Source organism: Monodelphis domestica, chromosome 3 (assembly GCF_027887165.1).
Source record: "Monodelphis domestica isolate mMonDom1 chromosome 3, mMonDom1.pri, whole genome shotgun sequence".
Taxonomy (NCBI): Eukaryota; Metazoa; Chordata; class Mammalia; order Didelphimorphia; family Didelphidae; genus Monodelphis; species Monodelphis domestica.
Genome location: NC_077229.1, coordinates 101,640,557 through 101,668,026, shown reverse-complemented (window position 1 = coordinate 101,668,026; position 27,470 = coordinate 101,640,557). Strand labels below are relative to the sequence as shown.

The 27,470-nt window shown below is 53.4% G+C and overlaps 2 protein-coding genes across 5 annotated transcripts in view; both read left to right on the top strand.

Moving 5' to 3' along the window:
* LOC103106059 (microtubule-actin cross-linking factor 1, isoforms 6/7-like) overlaps positions 1–2,048 on the top strand; it is a 105,658-nt gene extending 103,610 nt beyond the window's left edge. For all 3 annotated transcript variants that reach the window (XM_007488707.3, XM_007488706.3, XM_007488709.3), the window contains 2 exons: positions 241–395; positions 662–2,048. In XM_007488707.3, the coding sequence (XP_007488769.2) occupies positions 241–395; positions 662–1,696 (1,190 nt within the window). In that variant the 3' untranslated portion in view covers positions 1,697–2,048. The remainder of the gene's footprint in view (positions 1–240; positions 396–661) is intronic.
* A 1,198-nt stretch (positions 2,049–3,246) lies between these two features.
* EPPK1 (epiplakin 1) lies at positions 3,247–26,851 on the top strand. Of its 2 annotated transcripts, none has more exons than XM_007488704.3 (2): positions 3,247–3,429; positions 10,078–26,851. In XM_007488704.3, exon 2 carries the CDS (start codon positions 10,154–10,156, stop codon positions 25,355–25,357), a length of 15,204 nt encoding a protein of 5,067 aa, XP_007488766.2. In that variant the 5' UTR covers positions 3,247–3,429; positions 10,078–10,153; the 3' UTR covers positions 25,358–26,851. The 2 variants fall into 2 exon arrangements, with proteins under 2 accessions (XP_007488766.2, XP_056678837.1); XM_056822859.1 differs by having other exon boundaries at positions 3,247–3,438.
* Positions 26,852–27,470: the final 619 nt, after the last annotated feature.

Below are 27,470 nucleotides of genomic sequence, written 5' to 3'. Positions count from 1 at the left end.
AGGAAAACTGGTAAAGTGTCTTGAAGGCTAAGACTTAAGTCTAGAGGGGGAGCATAGGGGATAGGGGAAGGGGGTAAAGAGAATAGATTTGCAGCTAAACCCTCTTTCTTTTTCTCTTCCCCCCAATCAATCAATCAATCAATCAATATATGTACATATATATATATATATACACATATACACAAACACACACACCCATACACACACACATAACCTGTTGGCTTTCCTTCTCTCTGCCAGTGAAAAGCCGAACTAACCTGAAGATTAATGAGAAGTTCCTGACTCCAGATGGAACTCCTGACCCCCCTCACAAAACCTTATCTCGGAGCTGCTCTGCCTCTAATCTCAGCCTCTCCAGCAGTGCCTCAGCCCCCAACAGTCCCCAAGCCCGAAAGGTGGGATTGTTGGGTGTTAGGCAGGTAGTCTTCTCCCCTGGGATCCCTTGACCCCATCATCTCCTGCTAAGGGCCCTGCCATTCTCCATCTAGAACCTCCCTCAATCAGTGGTGTGCATAGGCTCCTTCAGGCCTATAGCCATTGGCTAACTTAAGCAAGGGGTGGGGAAAGAGGGAAGGCAGCACCCAGGACTGGAAATGGCAAAGGTGGGCATTAGGGTGAGGCCAAGACCCTGATGCTGATGTTCTTCTGTTCCTTCTCACAGTCAGTTCTTCGGAGAACCAGGTCTGGGGACAGGGCACCCCGCCCCTTCAGCACTACATTGCTCACTGACAGCAAGCCCAGAACAACTACAGAGGTATCAGTGAAAAGCAAGCCAATTGGGGTACCTGTGGGCACAGGGCAGGTGCCAGACTCAGAAAGCACAGAGCAGATTCAAGAAGACACACAGCAGGCACCAGAGGAGTCAGAACATATACCGGAAAAAGCAAAAGAGGAAACAACAGAAGAGACAAAGAAGGCATCAAAAACAGAGCAGGCACTGGAGAGCAAAGATTGGGCCACAGAGAAAACAGAAAGGGCAGGTGGGAAAGAGGGAAGGGAGATATTGGAAGGCACAGGGCAGGCATTAGAGAAAAAAACAGAGCAGACACTGGAGGAGACAGCTCAGGTACTAGAAACAGAATGGGCAACAGAGGGCACAGGACAAGCACTGGAGAAGGAAACACAGCAGACACTGGAAGAGACAGCTCAGGTACTAGAGACAGAGTGGGCACTGAAAGGCACAGGCCAGGTGCTAGTGAAAGAAGCACAGAATGAATTAAAGGGGATTAAGCAAGTCCTAGAGGCAGAGCAGGCACCAGAATGGAAAGAAAGGACACTGGAGAAGGCAAAGTGGACACTGGAGGGGATACAACAGGAACCAAAGGCACTGGAGAAGGGAGAGAATCTACATGGGAAAGAGGCAGAGCAGGCACTAAAGGATATAGAGTGGGCACCAGAATGGAAGGAGAGGACCCTAGAAGGGACAAAAGAGGGATCGAAGGAGGAGACAAAGGTGGCTGGGAAAGAAGCATTAGAACAGTCATTACAGGAAACAGAGAGGACAAAGCCGGCAGCAGAGGGCACAGAGTGGGCACCAGAAAAGCTAGAAAGCACAGTAGAGGGCATAGAGAGGGCATCGGGACACGTAGAGCAAGAACTGGAGGGGAAGGAGCAGCTACCAGAGCAGAGGAAGAATGAACCAGAGGAGAGAGAGCAGGAGCTGGAGAGCACAGGAATAAAGCCTAGGCAGAACTGAGCTGTGGACCAATCAGAAGATCAATTGCTGAGGGTTAAGAGCCCAGGGCTTTTAGGGCTGCGTGGGGGTAACCCCCGGAAGAGACTACATCTATCACAGCTCCTTCCCTCCCCCCGCCCCCCAGCGCTCAGGGACTGTTGACCTCCTGCTGTGCGTGTGGAGCGGGGCGGGGCACCTGACGGCTTTCACCTAGGAGAATCTGATGGGCATGCCCAGCTCTAAGCAGGCTGGACGGACGTCTGTGTGTCCGCATGTTTGTGTACTCCCTGCTGGCAGCAGAGGTCCTGCCCTCAGTGGCTTAGGTCTCCCGCTACCCTCACACCTCAGCAATAAAGTTTTATATAAACGCTAATTACTTTTGTGGCTGCCTTTATCTCTCTGCCCCACCCTCACCCCCCTTCACCCTTCCAAGTTCGGGCGGCTTAGAATTTCCCTGGCAAACTAGATGCAAATGTCCCTTCCCCTTAGGGTGCCAGCCTAGGCCCGGAGGCTGGATCTACCCCCACCTTTGCTCAGTCAGGTTACAACCCGTTCCCTCACCCCAGCACCTAGCCAGAGCCGGTGGACCTGGCTACCCACCACCGAGTTGGAGGAAACCGGGTAGCGACGGGATGCCGGGGCTGGCCACTCCTGAAGTCCTGGGGTCCTAGGCAGCCAGTTTACGTGGGGCCAAGGGTACCTAGCTCTCCCACCCCTCCGCCTCCAGTGTCCTGCCAGACCTGCCAGCGATAGGCTGGAATTGTTTTGAAATGAGATGTGAGACGAGACTACGGAACCCGGGATCCCTGCGCTGCTAGTCTCTTCCTCGACTCACGTGGGACATTCCAGGGTCCTGACATATGGAGAGGCGGGGAGGACCGGGCTTCTCAAAGCTGAGGGGTTGGACTCCCACCCCCTCCCCCTTAGCCCTCTCCTCAATTCACCTGGAGAGTGAATTTCGGGGCTGGAGGAGGCTCTGGAAGGAAGAGGATGGGCGCCCACCTCCAGTCCCATAGCCACCGTAGGTGAGAGGTTGCTGCCTTCGGCCCTTCCCGAATGCCCCCCACCCCAACCACCACATTCCTTTCCTCTGACGTTAGGCGTCGGGAGCTGGGAGGGAGGAAAGGAGGGGCCCTGTCTCATAGCACCCCTCCATCCCCAGCAACAGGCCCCACCCCTGGCTACCCGCACAACAAGCGGGCAGCTCCCGGCCCCGGGGGGCCTGACATAGTATAGGTCCGCAGTTGTGTCTTCGAACATTTGACTGTCTCAATGGGTGTCGGTCTAACCCACCCCTGGGTGTGGGGGTGGGAGTGGGAATCAGAACTGGATCTACATTCTCATCCCTTCTTTTGCCTCGGCCCTGGGACTTGGGGGTTCTGTCCCCTCCCAACAACACTGTTCCCTGCACCCCTCCCTCACTCCTTCAAGAAAAGCTTCCTCAGCTCATTCCTATTCTAAGCCTCCCGCCCCCAGCCCCAGCCTGGGCCTCGACCCACCCCCTTCTGCACTTCTCTTACCTGGGAACCCCCCAGCCTAGAAGAGAGACCAGGGGCTCCCGGCCTGGGAGGGTGGAATGGGAAGGGCTGGCCGGCGGGGAGGAGCCTCCTGGTCCGTGGCCGCTTTAGGGCTGGGAAGTGCTAAAGGTGCTGGGAGGTGCCAGGTTTAAAACGTGTGGAGCTGGGAAGTGAAGCAGGACAGGACCAGAGAGGCTGAAGAAGCTGACACTCGCCAAACCCCGGAGAAGTCTACAGGTGTGCGCTGTGGGTGTCAGGAGAGTGGGATCATGTCAAAGGGAGGGAGCCATAGCTAAGAAATGTTGTGGGGCGTAGGTGCCGAAGTTCTGGTACTGAAGAGAGGGAAAGTTAAATGAGGATCTAGTGTCCCGAGCTGAAGAAATTGGCAGTTATGAAGTGAGGTATTCAGATTCCTGGGCTGAAGTGTGAGGACTTTGCAGAGACGGGAACAATATTCCTGGACTTAGAAATGAGGTCTAGATTGAAAAATCCTAAGAGATTCCTCCCCCCGCCCCCGCCCCCGGCTATTGCTTTTAGGAATGGGGTATTATGGACCGGGTGAAGCTGGGAGCTAGAGTCTCCTCCAAAGGCTTGAGACTCTCAACTTGGAGCACCTAATGCTTTCCCCTTGTACCTCTGCCCTGGGAAGGTAGTTGGTTGGCTATTATCCAAAATGATAGCACCAAAATGATAGCACAGGGGTCAAAATACAGTGTATCCGATTGGCTGACCAGACCTATTCGAGCTGGGAAGGCAAAGTGCTGAACTGAGGAAGGAAGTGAAAATGTATCTCTCACTGTACTTCCATCTGGGCTCCCACCTACCCCGGAAGGGATACTTAAGCCAGTGAATTGGGATGGGGATGGTTCGGGACCCCTCCTTACCCAGAGGAGAATGTGTGACTGAAGTTTTGGAGAACCTGAGAGCCCACTGGCTGGTGGGGACCATGTTCACGAAATGATTGGGGTATGTCCTGGGAATAAGGGAAGCAAGGCATTTATCCCAAAGAATAAGTATTCGGAATGAGGGGATTGTGTCCCGGAAAGAGGGCACTAGATCCAGGGATGAATTAATTCATCCTCTCCTTTCCAGGAGTGAATCGGAATCCTAGGATGTCATTATCAGAATATATGTTTATGCCTCATAAAATAAGGAAGTTGAAAGGGACCTCTCAGAGGTAATCTAGTGCATCCTGATCTAGGGCAAGGATTTTGGGTTTTTGACACTAGTCACTTGTCCACTTTGAGCCTCAGTTTTCTTATCTGTAAAACAAAGACAGTAGTCCGCCTCAGTGGGAGTTGTGAGTAAAGTACTTTGTAAAACTTAGTTTAGATGAGGGATCTGTGATTATTGTCTCCAACTAGAGAGATAGGTGGGGTAAATCTTCAGCCAGGACACTGGATTTGATTTCAGAGGACCTGGTTTCAAACCCTAGTGACTTAATATTTACTCATGTCACCTTGTACAAGTGTCTTCCTTCTAATCCATTTTTTTATCCCTAAAATCAGTTGGACATAGTGATCTCTAAGTTTCCTTCTAACTATAAAACTATTCATTCAATGATGGGGAATTTCTTCCCTATAGAGGGAAGCCCATTTTATTGTTGGGGAATTCTATTAGTAAGGAAATTCATTCTTACATTTTCTTGAAACCTGCCTTCTCCCTGTTTTTTTTTTCCTTTGAGAAACTGTCCAGGGAAATATATGTTCTATGGCCTGGGAATATGATAGGAATGGTTTAATGTCAGGGATATGGATACACCCCTCCTAGGCTGAGTCCCTCATGGGTACCAGGTTCTGCATGCTCTTGAAGGGTCCTCCTGGAATGAGGATGGCGTGTCTTCCCTTCTCCCTCTATCACTTGTTCTTCCCAAGTCCAGTCCAGGAATCTGGATGGGGGGCACTGAGTCTTTGGACTCAGACTGTGTGTCTAGGGGCAGGCAAGAGGGATCTTTGAGCCCAGACTAGGTGGTGACATTTGTGTCTATGTGGAGGGGGAACCCTGGGAGAGAGGGTGACAGAATGATATATATATATATATATATATATATGTATATATATATAGAAAGAGAGAGAGAGAGAGAGAGAGTGTGTGTGTTTCTGTGTGTGTGTGTGTGTGTGAGAGAGAGAGAGAGAGAGAGAGAGAGAGAGAGAGAGAGAGAGATTCCTGGGCCAACTCTGGGTGTGGCCTTTATGTCTGTATAGGGAGATCCCTGCCTGGCCTGAGGGCAGGGACTCCCCAGGGTCTAGTCTAGTTGTGTTTGTGTATATCTGGTGGGGAAAAAGTGTTCCAGCATCACAATATGAGGGGAAGGGGTGTTGGGTTCTGAATGGGGGCACTATAAATCCAGTTTCTCTTAGTGACCTTATAGGAGTTGTGCATGGCAAGGAGGGGGGGGATATTCTCTCTCCTTGTGCCCAGGTGGGTTCTATTGAGTAAGTAGATGGATCTGGGCTGGCCTCTCTAGGCCAATAAAGCCACAGTCCTGAAGGGAGAGGGCACAGAAAGGGATAGGATTAACTTCATGCAGAGATCTGGATTGGGAGTCAGGAGACTTGGAGATCATGTTACAGCTCTGGTCCAACTAACTAGACAATTTCTTTCCTTCTTGGAGTCTTCTGTTCCTCCTCTAGAAAATGATGGGGCTAAACTAAGGTCTATAAATCCCTTTCAATTCTCACATTCATTGATTCTGGAAAATTGCAAGGCATTAAGGCAATTTCAACCCATCCTGCCCCTGGATGCAACCACATCCCAGAGTCCCTCCCAGTCTTGTGAAGATGTAGTCAAAGAAGGACCAGCCAATGTGTCCCCACCAATTTCTGGGGCAGGAAACTTCATAGATCAGGAACAGAGAGAGAGGCACAGCCATTCTCTAGTTCTCTCCTCAGGCGCCTCATTGCTTTATTTTTTAAAAACCCTTACCTTTCATCTTAGAATCAATACTATGTATTGGTTCCAAGGCAGAAGAGTGATAAGGGCCTAGCACAGGGAGTTAAGTGACTTGCCTAGGGTCACAAAACTAGGAAGTGCCTGAGGCCAGATTTGAACCTAGGACCTCCTGTCTGTAGGCCTGGCTCTCAAGCCATGGAGCCATCCAGCTGCCCCCAGGAGCCTCATTCTGACACAAATGATTAGAGGATTGAAGAAGGAACCTTAGAGCATATCTATTTTACAGGTGAAGACATTGAGGATCAAAAGAATGAGTCCCAGAAGCTCAGAGTAGGAAGGGACTTCAGAGAACCCAGCTAGTCCAAACCTCTGCCTGAAAAAGAACCGCTTCTATAGCATACCTAAAAAGTCATCTAATCTTTGGTCTCCCACCTCCAGTAAGGGGTAGGAAACCATGACCTTTCAAGCTTTTGTCATTAGGGAAAAAAATTTTTTTCTGATACTGAACCTAAATGAAAACCCTGTTTCCTCCCCTATCTCCCCGCTACCCTTTTATCCTGGGTCCATAGGTTCCTTGATGTCAATATGCCAACTCCAGGGTTTGGAGTCCTGAGGAGGTGCTAAGATCCCCTAATTAACTTTGGGAGGGTGGGGGATATAGAAGGAAACACACCCAATTTTCTTTTCTCTCCCTTCTCCAGACCCACCCATTCCCAGCAGGTCTATCGCCCCATTGATCTCTGCCTATCATTTCCATGCCACTGGCTGAAAGAGGGTACTGTTTTTCTTCAGTTTCCCGCCTAATCTCTGGGCTCCCTGCCCATGGCAACCTCAACACTGGGCAAAGGTCAGAGGGAGGGGGAATTGACTTAGCTTGAAACAGGGACCTTTCCCTGTCATGGCTCCAGGAAGGCCACATAGCTAATCATGGAGAGGCTAGGAAAAGGAAGGGTGGCCATAGTGACCCCATTGGGTTCTGGGTCCTGGAACATAGTCTGATCTCTCAACTTCCCTAGTCTCCCTTCTCTGTAATTCTCCTCTTTCTTTTTCCTTCTCTCTTCCTCTTCTTTCTCCTCCCTTGGGTCCTACCCTCAAAGGGCAAAAGGGCAGGGGCAGAGGGGTGTGGAATATTAAATGAAGAAAAGTAGAAGATAGTCTTTATCTTCCTAGCCTCCTTTCTCTGACTCCCTTCCCTTGGATGCCCAAACTATCTTCAGAAAGTCAGACATGCCTGTATTCAGAGCCTGAAAGCATAGAGATTGATAGATAGGCATGGGATTTAATTTCCAGCCCCTACCTTGACTACTCCTGCATCTCTGTACCCTTCTTCAAGTCCTTACCCATAATGCCACTTACCCATAAGGAAGAAGAGAGGTCTTTCCCTTTGAGACAGGGGCTCTTTGATCTATAAGGGGCAAGAGTAGTGCCAGGGGCCAGACCAAGCTAGGGCTCATGGGTCAAGAGCTGCCTCTTCTAGTACTCATGACAAATCCCATCTAGAAAATTAACATCAAAGTGCCTCTCCCTGACCGTACTTCCTCACCATCTACTCTCTCCTCAGTGGTCTGTAATCTGTTTCAGTTCCTATCACTCTCAGAAAACTGTTCTCTCCAAGAACACCAACAACTTCCTGATTACCAAATTTGGTAGTCTCTTCTCAATCCTCAACCTTGACCATATCACCCTCCCCTCCCCACTTTGGGGAAGCTCTTTACTCCCTCCTCATTTTCCTCCTTCCTCTATGATTGGGCTATCTCCTCTGCAGGCTTTACTCCCTTTTCCTGTCACCTAAAAGCAAGTATTCCTAAATGCATATGCCTTTAGAGCATGGGCTAGGGAGGCAGTCCAATATAAATAAGTGCAATTTGTTGTCTTTGCTAACCTGCATCTGCCCAGGAATCCCCTCTACAACATCCCCAACAAGGAGCTGGGCTGAAAGACCTCCAGTGATGGAGTTCCCTACCTACTCAGGCAATCCATTCAATTGTTGAACAAGAAGTTTTTTCCTTGCATTGAATTAAAATTTGCCTAGCCATACTTCATTACTTCCAATTTTGCCTTCTGGTGTCAAGCAGAACAAATAGAATTCAGTTTTTTGGAGACTAAGTATCATGTTATAGACAGAATTATATGAATTTAGAGCTTGAAAGAACCACAGAGATAATTTCACACTATCTTGTTTGGGCAAAATATTCCAGTTCCTTCCAATAATCCATCTACATGATGGTCCCAAGACTCTACTTTCTTTTGGTGAATTTTATCTGCTCCCACACCTTTAACTCTCACCTCTTCAGATGATACAAACATCTCTGGGATTGCTTGGAATGCCTGATATACTATTTACTTCCTAGTGAAATCCTTACTGGGATTCAAGGTCTAGCTCAAGTATTATCTTCTTCATGGAGCCCTTTCTGGGGAGGAGTGGAGGAAAGAAGGAAGGAAGGAAGGAAGGAAGGAAGGCAGGGAGGGAGGGAATAAAGGAAGGAAGTGAGTGAAGGAAGGAAGAGAATGGAGGAAGGAAGGAAGAGAGTTGAGGAAGGAAGGAAGAAAGTGGAGGAAGGGAAGGAAGGAGAGAGTTAAAGAAAGAAGGAAGGAGAAAGAAAAGAGAGGATGAGATTCTTTGCTCTATCCCAGACCCTTCTTTCCCTCTTCAGATCAACCTAAGCCTAGACACCTCTTCTCCATTCACTAAAATAATGATAGCTAACATTTATATAGTGCTTATATATAGCTATAGTGCTATATGTAATAGGAACTGTACTAAGCATTTTACAATTATCTCATTTGACCCTCACATAACCCTGGAAGATAGGTGCTATTATGATCTCTATTTTACAATTGAGAAAACTGATGCAAATAAAGGTTAAGTGATTTGTCCAGGGTCACAAAGCTAGTAAGTGTCTGAGGCTAGATTTGAATTCAGGTCTTCCTGACACCAGGCCCATTTCAATCCACTGTGCCACCTAACTGTTGTTAACTAGTTAGACCCATTTTTCCAGTCTAATTCCAACTCAATTGCTAATGTCCAATCTTACTCTAGCTCATGTCTCATCTTCTGATCCCCATTTCTCCCTTACCTCAGACTCTAGACAGGTGACCATATTGGTGGCAACCCTTCCTAGTGGAACCAAGAGATAAAGCTACCATGGAGTCATTATGTGGAACTTTGAGACCATTCTGCTCCTGCCCTTGCCCCTTTCTTAGCTCCAATCTCATTTCTTTCTTGTCCTATTCTCTGAGTCTTTGAAGCACAAATAGAAGAGGGCAACCAGGAGGAGAATACAAACCAGATCACACCAATGAATCGATCTATCAACAAGCATTTATGAAATACCTACTAAATGCCAGGTCCTGTGCTTAAAGAAGGTAGAAAACAGTCCCTTCCCTCAAGGAGCTCATAGATTAAGGAAGGAGACAACATTTTATACATAAATCAGTAATACAAGATACATACAGAGTAGATAGGAGGTAGTCTTAGAGGGAGAGACACCAGCACCTGGGGAATTAGAAGAAAATGGAGATGCTCAGACTATAGAAGAGAAGCCTCATGGGATACATGAAAATTGTCTTGGGGGACTGTCATATAGGAGAGGGATTGTACTTGTTCTGCCAGGCCCCAGACATCCAAACTAGGAACAATGGGTAGAAATTGCAAAAAGATATCATTTGGCTTCATGTAAAGAAAAACTTCCCCAACAATTAATGCTTTTAAAAGCAATGAGCTAAAGGCCACCAGATATAGGCAGGATGATTAAGAGTCAGAAATGTGGAATTAGGGATTTCTGTTTAGGGAGAGGTTGGACTGGGGGCTTCTGGTCCCTTCCAAATCAGAGACTTTATGAGACTTGATCATTCTTGTAGGACCCTCTATAGGTCCTTTTTCCTTCCCCCAATGACCAAAGGCAGGAGCTTATGTAGGGGCCTCTCTGAAGGGCCATGTGGTGGTGGCACCTCAAGTTATGGGGCCGTTTCTTTGCTTCTCTACCTTCCTAGGAAGCAAGCACTGCTTAAGAGGAGACCACAGGACGTGGAGGTAGACGAGGGACGTGTCTCAATTGCCACCAGCACTATGAATGGAGATTCAGCTATCTCAGTCAATGGCACTGGAACACTTCAAACTCCCAGGGTCCTGAAGACCATACCTAAGACTGTCCCTCCTGAATCCAGGATGGAATTTCCTGTAACTTCCCATGATGGGGAGATGCATCCACAACAGAGAGGCTCCATTGCTGGGGTGTACTTGGAGGCTTCTGCCCAGACCCTGAGCCTCTATGAAGCCATACAGCAAGGCCTTCTTCCAGCCAATGTGGGACTGGCTCTTCTTGAAGCCCAGGCAGCCACTGGAGGCCTCATTGACCCCACTCAGAGTCAACTGCTCTCTGTGTCTGAAGCAGTGAGGCAGGGGCTGATTGGCCTTGAGCTAAAGGAGAAGCTGCTCACGGCTGAGCGAGCCCTCACTGGCTATCCTGACCCCTATGGACCAGGGAAGCTGTCCCTCTTCCAAGCTCTCCACAAGGAAGTTGTGGCCAGAAATTCAGGCCTGAGCTGGCTGGAAGCCCAGCTGGCCACAGGTGGCATAATTGATCCTGCAAAAGGAAGTCGTGTCTCACTAGAACTTGCCTACCAGAAGGGCCTCCTGGATGAGGAAACAGGCCACAGACTATCTGACCCCACATCTGATGGCCCCCGGACCTTCTTTGACCCCAACACACAGGAACCACTTACCTACCAAGAGCTTAGGAACAGGTGTATGCTGAGCCCTGGCACAGGACTACTTCTGCTCCCACTGAAGATCACTTTCCCGGCTCTGGGAGGGATGGTAAGCAGTGAACAGCTCCTGGAAGCTGGCATCCTGCCCAGGAAAGTATTTGAGGACCTGAGGAAAGGAAGACTGCTAGTATCTGAGGTGAGGGCCCAGGAAGAAGTGCAGCGTTACTTGGAAGGAACAGGCAGTGTGGTTGGGGTCCTCTTGATATCTACAGGCCAGAAGAAGACCATCTACCAGGCCCTGATAGAGCATCTCCTTCCCCCTGGCACTGCACTTGCCCTCCTTCAGGCACAGGCTGCTACTTGTTCGCTCATGGATCCTGCCAATGAAAAGAAGCTGGGACTGGATGAAGCTATTAAGGTTGGACTTGTGGGACCTGAGTTCCGGGAGAAACTCTTGATAGCAGAGCGGGCAGTGACTGGGTACCCAGATCCCTTCAGCAAGAATCTCATCCCCCTCTTTCAAGCCATGAGGAAGGGGCTTGTGCAGAAGGAATTGGCCCTACGGCTTCTAGAGGTTCAGCTAGCCACAGGGGGGATTATTGACCCTGCTAGGAAACACCGGCTTCCTCTGGAGACTGCTTTTCAATGGAACTGTCTAGACAAGGAGACACTTGCCAGTCTCTCCCAACCTACTGGCTTCTTTGATCCCAACACCCAGGAGAACCTCACCTATGAGCAGTTGCTAGTCTGCTGCGTCACTGATCCAGCCACTGGCTCCCTTTTCCTGCCCCTCTTTGGGGAAGATCACAGGGGACATTCAGAAGGGTGCTGGTTCATTGACCATGCTACCCAAGAGGGACTGAGGAAGGCCACAACAGTTGCTACATCAGGGAAGTTCAAAGGACAAAAGGTATCTCTTTGGAAGCTGCTCTTCTCAGATGCCATCCCAACAGAGCAGAGAGCTGCCCTAGCTCATCAGTACAAGGAGGGAGCACTCTCAGCAAAGATGCTGGCGTCCCAGCTCATTGCCACCATAGATCAGGCTGCTGCTACTTCCCGTGTCACCTTCAAAGGCCTAAGGGATCCTGTGACCCCAGGGGAGCTTCTCAAGTCAGAGATCATTAATCAGGACCTGTATGAGAAGTTGGAACAAGGACAGACAACAGCACAGGATGTGGGGGACCTTGACACTGTCAGGAAGTACCTGCAAGGGACAGGGTGCATCAGTGGCCTGCTCCTGCCCGACTCCCAGGAAAAGATCAGTATCTATGAGGCCAGAAGGAAGGGTTACCTGAGACCAGGGACATCCCTCATTCTTCTGGAGGCCCAGGCAGCCACAGGTTTTATCATCGACCCAAAGGAGAACAAGAGATATTCTGTGGAAGATGCCCTGCGGGCCAATATCATCGGACCTGATGTTTATGAAAAACTACTGTCAGCGGAGAGAGCGGTGACAGGTTACATGGACCCATACACGGGAGACAGGCTTTCCTTGTTCCAGGCCATGAACAAAGACCTCATTGTTAGGAACCATGGCATCCGCTTACTGGAGGCCCAGATAGCCACAGGTGGCATCATCGATCCTGTGCATAGCCACCGGGTCCCTGTAGAGGTGGCCTACAAGCGTGGCTACTTTGACCGGACAATGAATCTGATCTTATCTGACCCCTCCGATGATACCAGGGGCTTCTTTGATCCCAACACACATGAGAACCTCACCTACCTGCAGCTGCTGGAAAAGTGTGTGACGGAGCCAGTCACTGGTCTTTCCCTCTTGCCACTCAACAGCCGAAAGCCTCAGCTGGTGAGTGAAGCCACCCGCCAGGCTTTCCAGAACTCCTTCCTGATGGTGAAATATGGCAGGTTCAAAGGCCAACAGATCTCTGTATGGGAGCTGATCAACTCTGAGTACTTCAGTGAGGGCCAGAGGAGGGAGATTCTGACCCACTACAGGCTGAAGAAGATAACCTTGGAGCAAATTGTGCAGAGATTAAAAGAAGAGATGAAAAAGTGGGCAGGCATCACTCTACCAACCCTCCGGGGTTGTGTCACTGCCTATCAGCTCCTGGAGTCTCACATCATTGACCATGTCCTCCTAGAGAAGGTGCTGGAGGGAAGGGTGAGTCCTCAGGAGCTCTTGAAAATGGAGTCAGTCCGCAAGTATCTGCATGGCTCAGGCACCATTGGGGGAGTCCTCCTGCAGCCTTCTAACCAGAAGCTTAGTTTTTATGAAGCCATGAAGCAGAAATTATTGGGACCTAGTGTGGCCCTTCCTCTCCTTGAAGCCCAGGCTGCCACTGGTTCCATCATTGACCCTGTGAGCAATGAGAAGCTATCTGTGGATGATGCTGTAAGAAAGGGATTGGTGGGGCCAGAGCTCCATGAGAAGCTCCATTATGCTGAGGAAGCAGTGACAGGCTTCATGGACCCCTTTACAGGCAAGAAGGTTTCCCTTTTCCAAGCAATGAAAAAGGGTCTAGTCCCTTCCCAGCAGGCCATGCAGCTCCTAGAAGCCCAGGTAGCTACCGGAGGTATCATTGATCCAAACAGCCACCACCATGTCCCTATGGAAGTGGCCACCCAGCGAGGTTACATTGATGAGGAGATGGAGAAGACTCTTTCTGGAGCCTCCCCTGCCACCATGCAGACATTCTCTACAGTGGATGGGAGTGAGAACATCAGCTATGCCCAGCTTATAGAGCACTGTCAGCAAGATGAGGCTTCTGGATGTCATCTGCTACCCCTGCCCCAAAGAGCTGCCCCGATCCCCACAGATGAACAAATCCAACAGGTCTTCCAGGGCACACTGGTGACAGAGAAGGCTATTTCCCTCTGGGACCTGCTGTATTCTGGGCACTTCACTGAGGATCAAAGGGCAGCCTTCTTGGAAGACTTCCGGCTGGGGCGGATGACAATACAAGAAATTGTAGCTGCCGCTCTGAAGCAGGTAAGAGAGTCAGAACTGCAAGCTCAGACCCATATCATGCTACAAGGCCTACGGGGGGATGTCCCTGCTGTCTGGATGCTGGACACAGGAATCATTGACCTGGAGACACTGGAGGGACTGGTTCAAGGGACACAGTCACCAACTGAGGTTGCCCAGAGGCCAGAGGTGAAAAAGTACTTACAAGGAACAGGATGCATTGCTGGGGTCCAGGTGGAGGGCTCCAAAGCCAAGATGAGCATCTACCAGGCTATGAAAAGCAACTTGCTTCCCCCTGGCCTGGGGCTGAGGCTGTTGGAAGCCCAGCTGGCTGCAGGCTCACTTGTCAACCCACAGAACAACCAGAAATTGTCTGTGGAAGATGCAATCAAGACTGGCGTGATTGGAGGAGAGCTGAGTGAGCAGCTCATTCAAGCAGAGCGAGCAGTGACTGGTTACAGTGATCCATACACAGGCAGCACCATCTCTGTTTGGCAAGCCATGGGCAAGGGGCTAATTGACCAAAGCGAAGCCTTCCTCCTTCTGCAAGTACAGTTGGCTACCGGGGGCATTGTAGACCCTATTCATCACTTGCATCTACCCATGCCAGCTGCCTACAAGCTTGGCTTCATAGATGAAGAGACAGCACAGGTTTTAACCAAGAACACTGGAGATAAGAAATTTTTTTTTGACCCCAACACTCGGGACGAGGTGACATACCAAGAGTTAAAGGACAGGTGCATCTTGGACTCTGAGACAAATCTATGGCTGCTCCCACTTTCCCGGAGTGTGGCGTTGGATGTAGATGACCACACCATCATGGCTCTGAAAGCCATGACAGTTCCTGTCAAAGTGGGGAGGTTCAAAGGCCAAACTGTGTCACTGTGGGACCTGCTCCACTCTGAGTACGTTAGTGCTGACAAGCAGAAGGAATTGGTAGAACTGGGTCGTTCAGGGAGGGCTGCAGCCCTACGCCAGGTGGTCACAGATGTCACCACTCTTATTGAGGAGACAGAGGAGAGGGCCAGGAAGATCACATTCCCTGGCCTCAGGAAGCAGGTGTCAGCTAATGACCTGTTCAAATCCCATCTGATTGACAAGAAAACACTGGATGACCTGAACCAGGGGATAAAAACAGTGTATGAAGTGACCAAAATGGATGGTGTGAAACAGTTCCTGGAGGGGGTCAACTTCATAGCTGGAGTCTTCATTCAGGGCACAAAAGACAGGCTGAGCATCTATGATGCCATGCAGAGGGGCATATTGAGGCCAGGCACAGCTCTGGTGCTGCTAGAGGCCCAGGCTGCCACTGGTTTCATCATTGACCCTGTAGAGAACAAGAAGATGTCTGTAGAGCAAGCATTCTCAGTGGGACTCATTGGAAGGGAAGTATATGAGAAACTTCTGAGTGCCGAGAAAGCTGTCACTGGCTACATGGACCCCTACACCAACAAACAAATTTCCCTCTTTGAAGCCATGAACAAAGGACTCATCTTGAAGTGTCATGCCATCCGCCTCTTAGAGGCCCAGATTGCTACGGGCGGCATCATTGATCCAGTGCATAGCCACCGAGTGCCTGTGGAGGTGGCCTACCAACGTGGCTACTTTGATGAAGAGATGAACCAGATCCTGTCTGACCCTTCAGATGACACCAAGGGCTTCTTTGACCCCAACACCCATGAGAACCTCACATATCTGCAGCTGTTGGAAAGGTGTATTCAAGAGCCAGACACGGGGCTCTATATGTTGCAAATAGTACAGAAAGGAGAGAGCTATGTTTTCATTGATGAGGCCACAAAACAGCTGCTGCGATCCAGGACCACCAAAGTGTCCATTGGAAAGTTTGCCAATCAAATCGTTTCCATCTGGGACCTGCTTTCGTCTCAGTATTTCACATGGCAAAGAAAGAGAGACCTGGTCAGACAGTTCAAATCGAAGACTGTGCACCTAGAGCAACTCTTAGAAATCATCATGAACACCATTGAGGAAACTGAAAAACAGAACCAAACCATTAAGGTGAAAGGACCCTGTGGAGACGTGACAGCTGCAGAGCTCTTCAATTCTGGGATCATCGATGAGAAAATTCTTGCTGATCTTCCAAAGGGAAAACAGGCAGCAGAAAAACTTAGCCAGATGGAATCAGTGAAAAGATACATAGACGGGACGGGCTGCATTGCTGGGTTGATAATACCATCTACAAAGGAAAAAATGAGTGTCTATGAGGCCATGAAGAGAAAAGTGATCCCCAGGGCAATTGGGATGCAGCTTCTACAAGCACAGGCTGCCACTGGTTTCATCATTAACCCTGTGAAAAACCAAAGAGTGTCTGTGAATGAAGCGGTGGCTCTAGGTCTCATAGGTAGGGAGGTACAGGAAGATCTGCAAGATGCAGAGAAAGCTGTGTCTGGCTACCTCGACGCAGGCACAGGTGAGAAGATCTCCCTCTACAAGGCCATGAAGAAAGGTATGATAGAAAAAGAGGAAGCAATGAGGATGCTGGAGGCACAGGTGGCCACAGGGGGTGTCATTGACCCGAGATATGGCCACCGTCTCCCTGAAGAGGTGGCCTGTCAAAGAGACTGCTTGGATTCTGAAACATTCAGCCTCCTATCAAACACAAGGCATGGGAGTAAAAGATTCCAGGATCCTAATACACACGAAAAGATGAATTATGCAGAATTATATTCAAGGTGCATAAAAGACCGAGAAACAGGCTTGGCTTTGCTTCCCATAGTCAAGAATAAAAAGGATTACAAGCACATAGATGAAGCCACTGAGAAGGCGCTCAAAGCAGAAGTGGTGATGGTAACAAAGGGAAGATATAAAGGGAGAAAAATGTCAGTGTGGGACCTACTCTGTTCTGAATATGTCACTGAAGAAAAGAAACAGGAGCTAGTAAGCAAATACAGACAGGACACATCGAAAGCATTAGAAAGTATTGTAAAAATTATATGGGAATTAATTGAAGAAAAAGAAAAGAAAAGAAAGGAGGTATGGTTCCAAGGATTAAGAAGACAAGTAACAGCAAATGAACTTTTCAAAGCAGATATCATTAATAAAAATACATTGGAAGAACTGCAGGATGGAAGAAAAAAAGTCTCAGAAATTGCATTAAAAGAAACAGTAAAAAAGTACCTGGAGGGGACCAGCTGCATCGCGGGCGTGCTGGTGCCGTCCAAGGCGGATCCGGCGCAGCAGGAGAAGATGAGCATCTACCAGGCCATGTGGAAGGGCATCCTGAGGCCCGGCACGGCGCTGGTGCTGCTGGAGGCCCAGGCCGCCACCGGCTTCGTCATCGACCCGCTGCGCAACCAGAAGCTGTCCGTGGAAGAGGCCGTGGCCGCTGGCGTGGTGGGAGGCGAGATCCAGGAGAAGCTGCTGTCCGCGGAGAAGGCCGTCACCGGCTACTGCGACCCGTACACGGGAGAGCGGATCTCCCTCTTCCAGGCCATGAAGAGGGACCTCATCGTCAGGGACCACGGCGTGAGGTTGCTGGAGGCCCAGATCGCCACGGGCGGCATCATCGACCCCGTGCACAGCCACCGAGTGCCCGTGGACGTGGCCTTCCAGCGAGGCTACTTTGACGAGGACATGAGCCAGGTCCTGTCCGACCCCTCCGACGACACCAAGGGCTTCTTTGACCCCAACACGCACGAGAACCTCACCTACATGCAGCTGATGCACAGGTGCGTCCGGGACCCCGACACCGGCCTCTACATGTTGCAGCTGGCCGACAAGGGCTCCGCCGTGTCCCAGCTGAGCGAGCAGATGCGGCGCAGCCTGAAGGAGGCCACGGTCACCGTCCACGGGGGCCTCTTCAGCGGCCAGACCGTGTCCGTGTGGGAGCTGCTGTTCTGCAGGGACGTGCCCGAGAGCAAGAGGAAGGCGCTGCTGAGGAAGTACCGAGCGGGCACCCTGTCCATCCAGGAGCTCACCAGCACCCTCACCACCCTGGTGATCGAGGCCGGGGACGGCAGAGGCCCTGGAGCCACCACTCTCGGCTCGGACAGGCACGCCTCCTCCCGAGAGGGCCTGGGTCCACGGGGCCCGCTGCAGGCCGCCACCATGGAGGTGAAAGTGGGCCACTGGAGGGGGCGCAAGGTCTCCGTGTGGGACGTCCTGGTGTCCACCTACGTGACCGAGGGTGTCCGGGAGGACCTCCTGGCCCAGTACGACGCGGGGGCCCTGCCCCTGCCAGCCCTGACCCGCAGGCTCACCACCATCATCGAGGAGGCAGAGGGGGCGCTGGAGGAGAGCGAAGCCCGTCCGGACGGGGGTCGGCGGAGGGAAGCCCAGGGGGGCCCACGGGGGCCGGATCCCGACGAGGGGAACGCCCGCCGCCACCGCCGTGAAGAAGCTCTTGGCGTCCTGAGGACCGCCACCATGGAGGTGAAAGTCGGGCAGCTCAGGGGGCAGAAGGTTCCCGTGAAGGACGTGCTCTTCTCCAGCTACCTGAGCGAGGACAGGAGGGAAGAGTTCTTGGCCCAGTACGCCTCTGGCGCCATGACCCTGGAGACCCTCATCGCCACCCTCACCACCATCATCGAGGAGTCGGAGGAGAAGCTGAGCAAGGTGTCCTTCCCGGGCCTGAGGAGGAGAGTGACGGTCCAGGAGCTGACCAAGTCCCACATCCTGAGCCCGGACACCCTGCGGGACCTGGCCCAGGGCACCAAGAGCGTGCAGGAAGTCAAGGAGATGGTCTCGGTCAAGAGGTACCTGGAGGGGACCAGCTGCATCGCGGGCGTGCTGGTGCCGTCCAAGGCGGACCCGGCGCAGCAGGAGAAGATGAGCATCTACCAGGCCATGTGGAAGGGCATCCTGAGGCCCGGCACGGCGCTGGTGCTGCTGGAGGCCCAGGCCGCCACCGGCTTCGTCATCGACCCGCTGCGCAACCAGAAGCTGTCCGTGGAAGAGGCCGTGGCCGCTGGCGTGGTGGGAGGCGAGATCCAGGAGAAGCTGCTGTCCGCGGAGAAGGCCGTCACCGGCTACTGCGACCCGTACACGGGAGAGCGGATCTCCCTCTTCCAGGCCATGAAGAGGGACCTCATCGTCAGGGACCACGGCGTGAGGTTGCTGGAGGCCCAGATCGCCACGGGCGGCATCATCGACCCCGTGCACAGCCACCGAGTGCCCGTGGACGTGGCCTTCCAGCGAGGCTACTTTGACGAGGACATGAGCCAGGTCCTGTCCGACCCCTCCGACGACACCAAGGGCTTCTTTGACCCCAACACGCACGAGAACCTCACCTACATGCAGCTGATGCACAGGTGCGTCCGGGACCCCGACACCGGCCTCTACATGTTGCAGCTGGCCGACAAGGGCTCCGCCGTGTCCCAGCTGAGCGAGCAGATGCGGCGCAGCCTGAAGGAGGCCACGGTCACCGTCCACGGGGGCCTCTTCAGCGGCCAGACCGTGTCCGTGTGGGAGCTGCTGTTCTGCAGGGACGTGCCCGAGAGCAAGAGGCAGGTGCTGCTGAGGAAGTACCGAGCGGGCACCCTGTCCATCCAGGAGCTCACCAGCACCCTCACCACCCTGGTGATCGAGGCCGGGGACGGCAGAGGCCCTGGAGCCACCACTCTCGGCTCGGACAGGCACGCCTCCTCCCGAGAGGACCTGGGTCCACGGGGCCCGCTGCAGGCCGCCACCATGGAGGTGAAAGTGGGCCACTGGAGGGGGCGCAAGGTCTCCGTGTGGGACGTCCTGGTGTCCACCTACGTGACCGAGGGTGTCCGGGAGGACCTCCTGGCCCAGTACGACGCGGGGGCCCTGCCCCTGCCAGCCCTGACCCGCAGGCTCACCACCATCATCGAGGAGGCAGAGGGGGCGCTGGAGGAGAGCGAAGCCCGTCCGGACGGGGGTCGGCGGAGGGAAGCCCAGGGGGGCCCACGGGGGCCGGATCCCGACGAGGGGAACGCCCGCCGCCACCGCCGTGAAGAAGCTCTTGGCGTCCTGAGGACCGCCACCATGGAGGTGAAAGTCGGGCAGCTCAGGGGGCAGAAGGTTCCCGTGAAGGACGTGCTCTTCTCCAGCTACCTGAGCGAGGACAAGAGGGAAGAGTTCTTGGCCCAGTACGCCTCTGGCGCCATGACCCTGGAGACCCTCATCGCCACCCTCACCACCATCATCGAGGAGTCGGAGGAGAAGCTGAGCAAGGTGTCCTTCCCGGGCCTGAGGAGGAGAGTGACGGTCCAGGAGCTGACCAAGTCCCACATCCTGAGCCCGGACACCCTGCGGGACCTGGCCCAGGGCACCAAGAGCGTGCAGGAAGTCAAGGAGATGGTCTCGGTCAAGAGGTACCTGGAGGGGACCAGCTGCATCGCGGGCGTGCTGGTGCCGTCCAAGGCGGACCCGGCGCAGCAGGAGAAGATGAGCATCTACCAGGCCATGTGGAAGGGCATCCTGAGGCCCGGCACGGCGCTGGTGCTGCTGGAGGCCCAGGCCGCCACCGGCTTCGTCATCGACCCGCTGCGCAACCAGAAGCTGTCCGTGGAAGAGGCCGTGGCCGCTGGCGTGGTGGGAGGCGAGATCCAGGAGAAGCTGCTGTCCGCGGAGAAGGCCGTCACCGGCTACTGCGACCCGTACACGGGAGAGCGGATCTCCCTCTTCCAGGCCATGAAGAGGGACCTCATCGTCAGGGACCACGGCGTGAGGTTGCTGGAGGCCCAGATCGCCACGGGCGGCATCATCGACCCCGTGCACAGCCACCGAGTGCCCGTGGACGTGGCCTTCCAGCGAGGCTACTTTGACGAGGACATGAGCCAGGTCCTGTCCGACCCCTCCGACGACACCAAGGGCTTCTTTGACCCCAACACGCACGAGAACCTCACCTACATGCAGCTGATGCACAGGTGCGTCCGGGACCCCGACACCGGCCTCTACATGTTGCAGCTGGCCGACAAGGGCTCCGCCGTGTCCCAGCTGAGCGAGCAGATGCGGCGCAGCCTGAAGGAGGCCACGGTCACCGTCCACGGGGGCCTCTTCAGCGGCCAGACCGTGTCCGTGTGGGAGCTGCTGTTCTGCAGGGACGTGCCCGAGAGCAAGAGGCAGGCGCTGCTGAGGAAGTACCGAGCGGGCACCCTGTCCATCCAGGAGCTCACCAGCACCCTCACCACCCTGGTGATCGAGGCCAGGGACGGCAGAGGCCCTGGAGCCACCGCTCTCGGCTCGGACAGGCACGCCTCCTCCGGAGAGGGCCGGGATCCACGGGGCCCGCTGCAGGCCGCCACCATGGAGGTGAAAGTGGGCCACTGGAGGGGGCGCAAGGTCTCCGTGTGGGACGTCCTGGTGTCCACCTACGTGACCGAGGGTGTCCGGGAGGACCTCCTGGCCCAGTACGACGCGGGGGCCCTGCCCCTGCCAGCCCTGACCCGCAGGCTCACCACCATCATCGAGGAGGCAGAGGGGGCGCTGGAGGAGAGCGAAGCCCGTCCGGACGGGGGTCGGCGGAGGGAAGCCCAGGGGGGCCCACGGGGGCCGGATCCCGACGAGGGGAACGCCCGCCGCCACCGCCGTGAAGAAGCTCTTGGCGTCCTGAGGACCGCCACCATGGAGGTGAAAGTCGGGCAGCTCAGGGGGCAGAAGGTTCCCGTGAAGGACGTGCTCTTCTCCAGCTACCTGAGCGAGGACAGGAGGGAAGAGTTCTTGGCCCAGTACGCCTCTGGCGCCATGACCCTGGAGACCCTCATCGCCACCCTCACCACCATCATCGAGGAGTCGGAGGAGAAGCTGAGCAAGGTGTCCTTCCCGGGCCTGAGGAGGAGAGTGACGGTCCAGGAGCTGACCAAGTCCCACATCCTGAGCCCGGACACCCTGCGGGACCTGGCCCAGGGCACCAAGAGCGTGCAGGAAGTCAAGGAGATGGTCTCGGTCAAGAGGTACCTGGAGGGGACCAGCTGCATCGCGGGCGTGCTGGTGCCGTCCAAGGCGGACCCGGCGCAGCAGGAGAAGATGAGCATCTACCAGGCCATGTGGAAGGGCATCCTGAGGCCCGGCACGGCGCTGGTGCTGCTGGAGGCCCAGGCCGCCACCGGCTTCGTCATCGACCCGCTGCGCAACCAGAAGCTGTCCGTGGAAGAGGCCGTGGCCGCTGGCGTGGTGGGAGGCGAGATCCAGGAGAAGCTGCTGTCCGCGGAGAAGGCCGTCACCGGCTACTGCGACCCGTACACGGGAGAGCGGATCTCCCTCTTCCAGGCCATGAAGAGGGACCTCATCGTCAGGGACCACGGCGTGAGGTTGCTGGAGGCCCAGATCGCCACGGGCGGCATCATCGACCCCGTGCACAGCCACCGAGTGCCCGTGGACGTGGCCTTCCAGCGAGGCTACTTTGACGAGGACATGAGCCAGGTCCTGTCCGACCCCTCCGACGACACCAAGGGCTTCTTTGACCCCAACACGCACGAGAACCTCACCTACATGCAGCTGATGCACAGGTGCGTCCGGGACCCCGACACCGGCCTCTACATGTTGCAGCTGGCCGACAAGGGCTCCGCCGTGTCCCAGCTGAGCGAGCAGATGCGGCGCAGCCTGAAGGAGGCCACGGTCACCGTCCACGGGGGCCTCTTCAGCGGCCAGACCGTGTCCGTGTGGGAGCTGCTGTTCTGCAGGGACGTGCCCGAGAGCAAGAGGCAGGCGCTGCTGAGGAAGTACCGAGCGGGCACCCTGTCCATCCAGGAGCTCACCAGCACCCTCACCACCCTGGTGATCGAGGCCGGGGACGGCAGAGGCCCTGGAGCCACCACTCTCGGCTCGGACAGGCACGCCTCCTCCCGAGAGGGCCTGGGTCCACGGGGCCCGCTGCAGGCCGCCACCATGGAGGTGAAAGTGGGCCACTGGAGGGGGCGCAAGGTCTCCGTGTGGGACGTCCTGGTGTCCACCTACGTGACCGAGGGTGTCCGGGAGGACCTCCTGGCCCAGTACGACGCGGGGGCCCTGCCCCTGCCAGCCCTGACCCGCAGGCTCACCACCATCATCGAGGAGGCAGAGGGGGCGCTGGAGGAGAGCGAAGCCCGTCCGGACGGGGGTCGGCGGAGGGAAGCCCAGGGGGGCCCACGGGGGCCGGATCCCGACGAGGGGAACGCCCGCCGCCACCGCCGTGAAGAAGCTCTTGGCGTCCTGAGGACCGCCACCATGGAGGTGAAAGTCGGGCAGCTCAGGGGGCAGAAGGTTCCCGTGAAGGACGTGCTCTTCTCCAGCTACCTGAGCGAGGACAGGAGGGAAGAGTTCTTGGCCCAGTACGCCTCTGGCGCCATGACCCTGGAGACCCTCATCGCCACCCTCACCACCATCATCGAGGAGTCGGAGGAGAAGCTGAGCAAGGTGTCCTTCCCGGGCCTGAGGAGGAGAGTGACGGTCCAGGAGCTGACCAAGTCCCACATCCTGAGCCCGGACACCCTGCGGGACCTGGCCCAGGGCACCAAGAGCGTGCAGGAAGTCAAGGAGATGGTCTCGGTCAAGAGGTACCTGGAGGGGACCAGCTGCATCGCGGGCGTGCTGGTGCCGTCCAAGGCGGACCCGGCGCAGCAGGAGAAGATGAGCATCTACCAGGCCATGTGGAAGGGCATCCTGAGGCCCGGCACGGCGCTGGTGCTGCTGGAGGCCCAGGCCGCCACCGGCTTCGTCATCGACCCGCTGCGCAACCAGAAGCTGTCCGTGGAAGAGGCCGTGGCCGCTGGCGTGGTGGGAGGCGAGATCCAGGAGAAGCTGCTGTCCGCGGAGAAGGCCGTCACCGGCTACTGCGACCCGTACACGGGAGAGCGGATCTCCCTCTTCCAGGCCATGAAGAGGGACCTCATCGTCAGGGACCACGGCGTGAGGTTGCTGGAGGCCCAGATCGCCACGGGCGGCATCATCGACCCCGTGCACAGCCACCGAGTGCCCGTGGACGTGGCCTTCCAGCGAGGCTACTTTGACGAGGACATGAGCCAGGTCCTGTCCGACCCCTCCGACGACACCAAGGGCTTCTTTGACCCCAACACGCACGAGAACCTCACCTACATGCAGCTGATGCACAGGTGCGTCCGGGACCCCGACACCGGCCTCTACATGTTGCAGCTGGCCGACAAGGGCTCCGCCGTGTCCCAGCTGAGCGAGCAGATGCGGCGCAGCCTGAAGGAGGCCACGGTCACCGTCCACGGGGGCCTCTTCAGCGGCCAGACCGTGTCCGTGTGGGAGCTGCTGTTCTGCAGGGACGTGCCCGAGAGCAAGAGGAAGGCGCTGCTGAGGAAGTACCGAGCGGGCACCCTGTCCATCCAGGAGCTCACCAGCACCCTCACCACCCTGGTGATCGAGGCCGGGGACGGCAGAGGCCCTGGAGCCACCACTCTCGGCTCGGACAGGCACGCCTCCTCCCGAGAGGGCCTGGGTCCACGGGGCCCGCTGCAGGCCGCCACCATGGAGGTGAAAGTGGGCCACTGGAGGGGGCGCAAGGTCTCCGTGTGGGACGTCCTGGTGTCCACCTACGTGACCGAGGGTGTCCGGGAGGACCTCCTGGCCCAGTACGACGCGGGGGCCCTGCCCCTGCCAGCCCTGACCCGCAGGCTCACCACCATCATCGAGGAGGCAGAGGGGGCGCTGGAGGAGAGCGAAGCCCGTCCGGACGGGGGTCGGCGGAGGGAAGCCCAGGGGGGCCCACGGGGGCCGGATCCCGACGAGGGGAACGCCCGCCGCCACCGCCGTGAAGAAGCTCTTGGCGTCCTGAGGACCGCCACCATGGAGGTGAAAGTCGGGCAGCTCAGGGGGCAGAAGGTTCCCGTGAAGGACGTGCTCTTCTCCAGCTACCTGAGCGAGGACAGGAGGGAAGAGTTCTTGGCCCAGTACGCCTCTGGCGCCATGACCCTGGAGACCCTCATCGCCACCCTCACCACCATCATCGAGGAGTCGGAGGAGAAGCTGAGCAAGGTGTCCTTCCCGGGCCTGAGGAGGAGAGTGACGGTCCAGGAGCTGACCAAGTCCCACATCCTGAGCCCGGACACCCTGCGGGACCTGGCCCAGGGCACCAAGAGCGTGCAGGAAGTCAAGGAGATGGTCTCGGTCAAGAGGTACCTGGAGGGGACCAGCTGCATCGCGGGCGTGCTGGTGCCGTCCAAGGCGGACCCGGCGCAGCAGGAGAAGATGAGCATCTACCAGGCCATGTGGAAGGGCATCCTGAGGCCCGGCACGGCGCTGGTGCTGCTGGAGGCCCAGGCCGCCACCGGCTTCGTCATCGACCCGCTGCGCAACCAGAAGCTGTCCGTGGAAGAGGCCGTGGCCGCTGGCGTGGTGGGAGGCGAGATCCAGGAGAAGCTGCTGTCCGCGGAGAAGGCCGTCACCGGCTACTGCGACCCGTACACGGGAGAGCGGATCTCCCTCTTCCAGGCCATGAAGAGGGACCTCATCGTCAGGGACCACGGCGTGAGGTTGCTGGAGGCCCAGATCGCCACGGGCGGCATCATCGACCCCGTGCACAGCCACCGAGTGCCCGTGGACGTGGCCTTCCAGCGAGGCTACTTTGACGAGGACATGAGCCAGGTCCTGTCCGACCCCTCCGACGACACCAAGGGCTTCTTTGACCCCAACACGCACGAGAACCTCACCTACATGCAACTCCTTCAAAGATGTACCTTGGACCCTGACAGTGGTCTTTTATTTCTTTCCCTTAAGTAATGTTCATTCTCTTTTATTTTATTGATTTTAGTTTTATTTTTTCCATGTAATTTTCTCTATTTTTCCTCAATATCTTTCCCCTTTCCTCCCATTTTTGTATTGATTGTTTTTTTTCTACGTCACTTTTTTATTGTTTTATTGCCTGTTTCCCACATATCTGTGTATATATTTATTAATATAATACTTATAGATCTGCTATTTCACATTTTGTTTTCATCTTTTTTCTCTACATTTATTTTCATTCAATTAGTTTTCCCTTTATAATTCACATCCTAATGGAACCATAACCTTAAATTCTGCAGTCGCAGTCATAAATCTTCGTATGAACCTCTTCTTTTACAGGGTCTTCCACTGTTTCCTAAATGAGGTGACATCCGCAGGTGCCAGTTAATTTTGTCTTCTACTCTTAATTCTGTTGACCTTCATTGAGATTATTCCAATTCTTTATGTGGATAAAATGTAAAAACGATTCTGCTTTCATTCCCTAGACTAGTTATGACCCAAATGGTACATTTTTTCTTTCTTCTTTCGCTTCTCAACAAATTTCAGTCCTCTTTAATAGGAGGAAAAGGAATTGATGAGGAGATATAAATTGTGATCCCAGCTGCGACATTTCATTTTTCATTCCCTATTTTCATATGTTTTCTTTTTAATATTATTTGACCAATCATGATTCTGTTTATAATTTAATTCCTTTGAAGGATGTCACATTGCTTTGGTAATTTGTTAAAATACCAATAGGTTTTGCCTTCATTAGGCATGCTTTGGTCCTGTCCAGTGTTGAGGGATGCAGTGAATAATTTTGCAATCCAGGTGTTTTGATTAGAAGATTTGTTGGTCTGGGAGTGACTCTAATGCCTTTTGGGAAATAGTAAAAGCTTTGAATATCACTGTATCTCAATTCCTATTGAATGTGAGATAGACTCTCAGGTTTTCAATGTCAAAGTCAGAAATACTTATCATCATAATGTATATGTTTATGTATTTTCTCCCTAAGATCAAATGTCTTATTTTGGTGTAAATTTGAGTGATCATAGTGAATTGGTACCTCTGGGTATTTGCTGGTTTCCCTACTATTGAACAGGAAATGCTCCCTAAATAGGTAAATTTGTGGTCAATCAAAACTCACACTAGAGGTATGAAAGGGTATCTATTTATAAAAGTTATATATCTGATACCAAATATATTGAGATTTAGTTTGGGGAAGCATTTGGTTGGCTATTTGTCTTCGAAAAATGAAGGAACAGAAACGATTGATCTGGCACCTAGATCCTTCTAATTTTGGAGTTCTTCTAAGCCTGTAAAGCCCCGTCAACTGGAATTCAAGTCAATGATAAAAATTTAGCCAGGTGGTCAGGTTTTTTGGTTCTTCCTTATATGCAAAGAAATGGGACTCTGCTCTTCTATTCTTTGATGTTATTTTTCTCACCTTCCAGAATCTTTCTCTTTGTGTTGCTCTTGGGAGTTTGAAGTATTAAAAATTTAGCTCAAATAGTTCTTTGTTTTTTTAATCCTTATACTTGTGCTAGTGAAAAAGATATCTGCCAGCTGGCCCTGGAGAATAGGATGAATTCTTCACTTAGATGTCTAATTTAATGACTTAGTTTTTCTTGATATTAATGAGAAGCAGAGATTGGCCTTAATGATTCCAAGATAGTGCAATAAAGCATTTCAGCATTTTAAGAAAACCAAAACATATAGAAATACATGTATAGACAGGCAGATGTAACTTATGTGGATGTTTCAGTATTCTAATAGTTTCCTGATTAAAATCATACTAAAATCTTATAAAGCATATATTATTCAAGGGGAACATACAAGAAAATTCATTTGTCCACACTTATCTGCTATTCTACCTTTTTCACTTATTACTAATATGTTTCAAAAAAAAAAGCTTTACAAGTAACTTCTTGTGAAATTTATATGAATTTCATTTAATAGAAAAAACAAAGGAAAATGAGATATATTTATCAAAGAAGCAAGGAAATCCAGGAATACTTAGGATATTATGGGAGGCAAGGCATGTTTCCTATGATTTTGTTTTGCCCTTTCATTGCTCAGTTTTGGGGAGAGAAGGAAGAAACAGAGAACAAATTTAGTCTAACACATATAT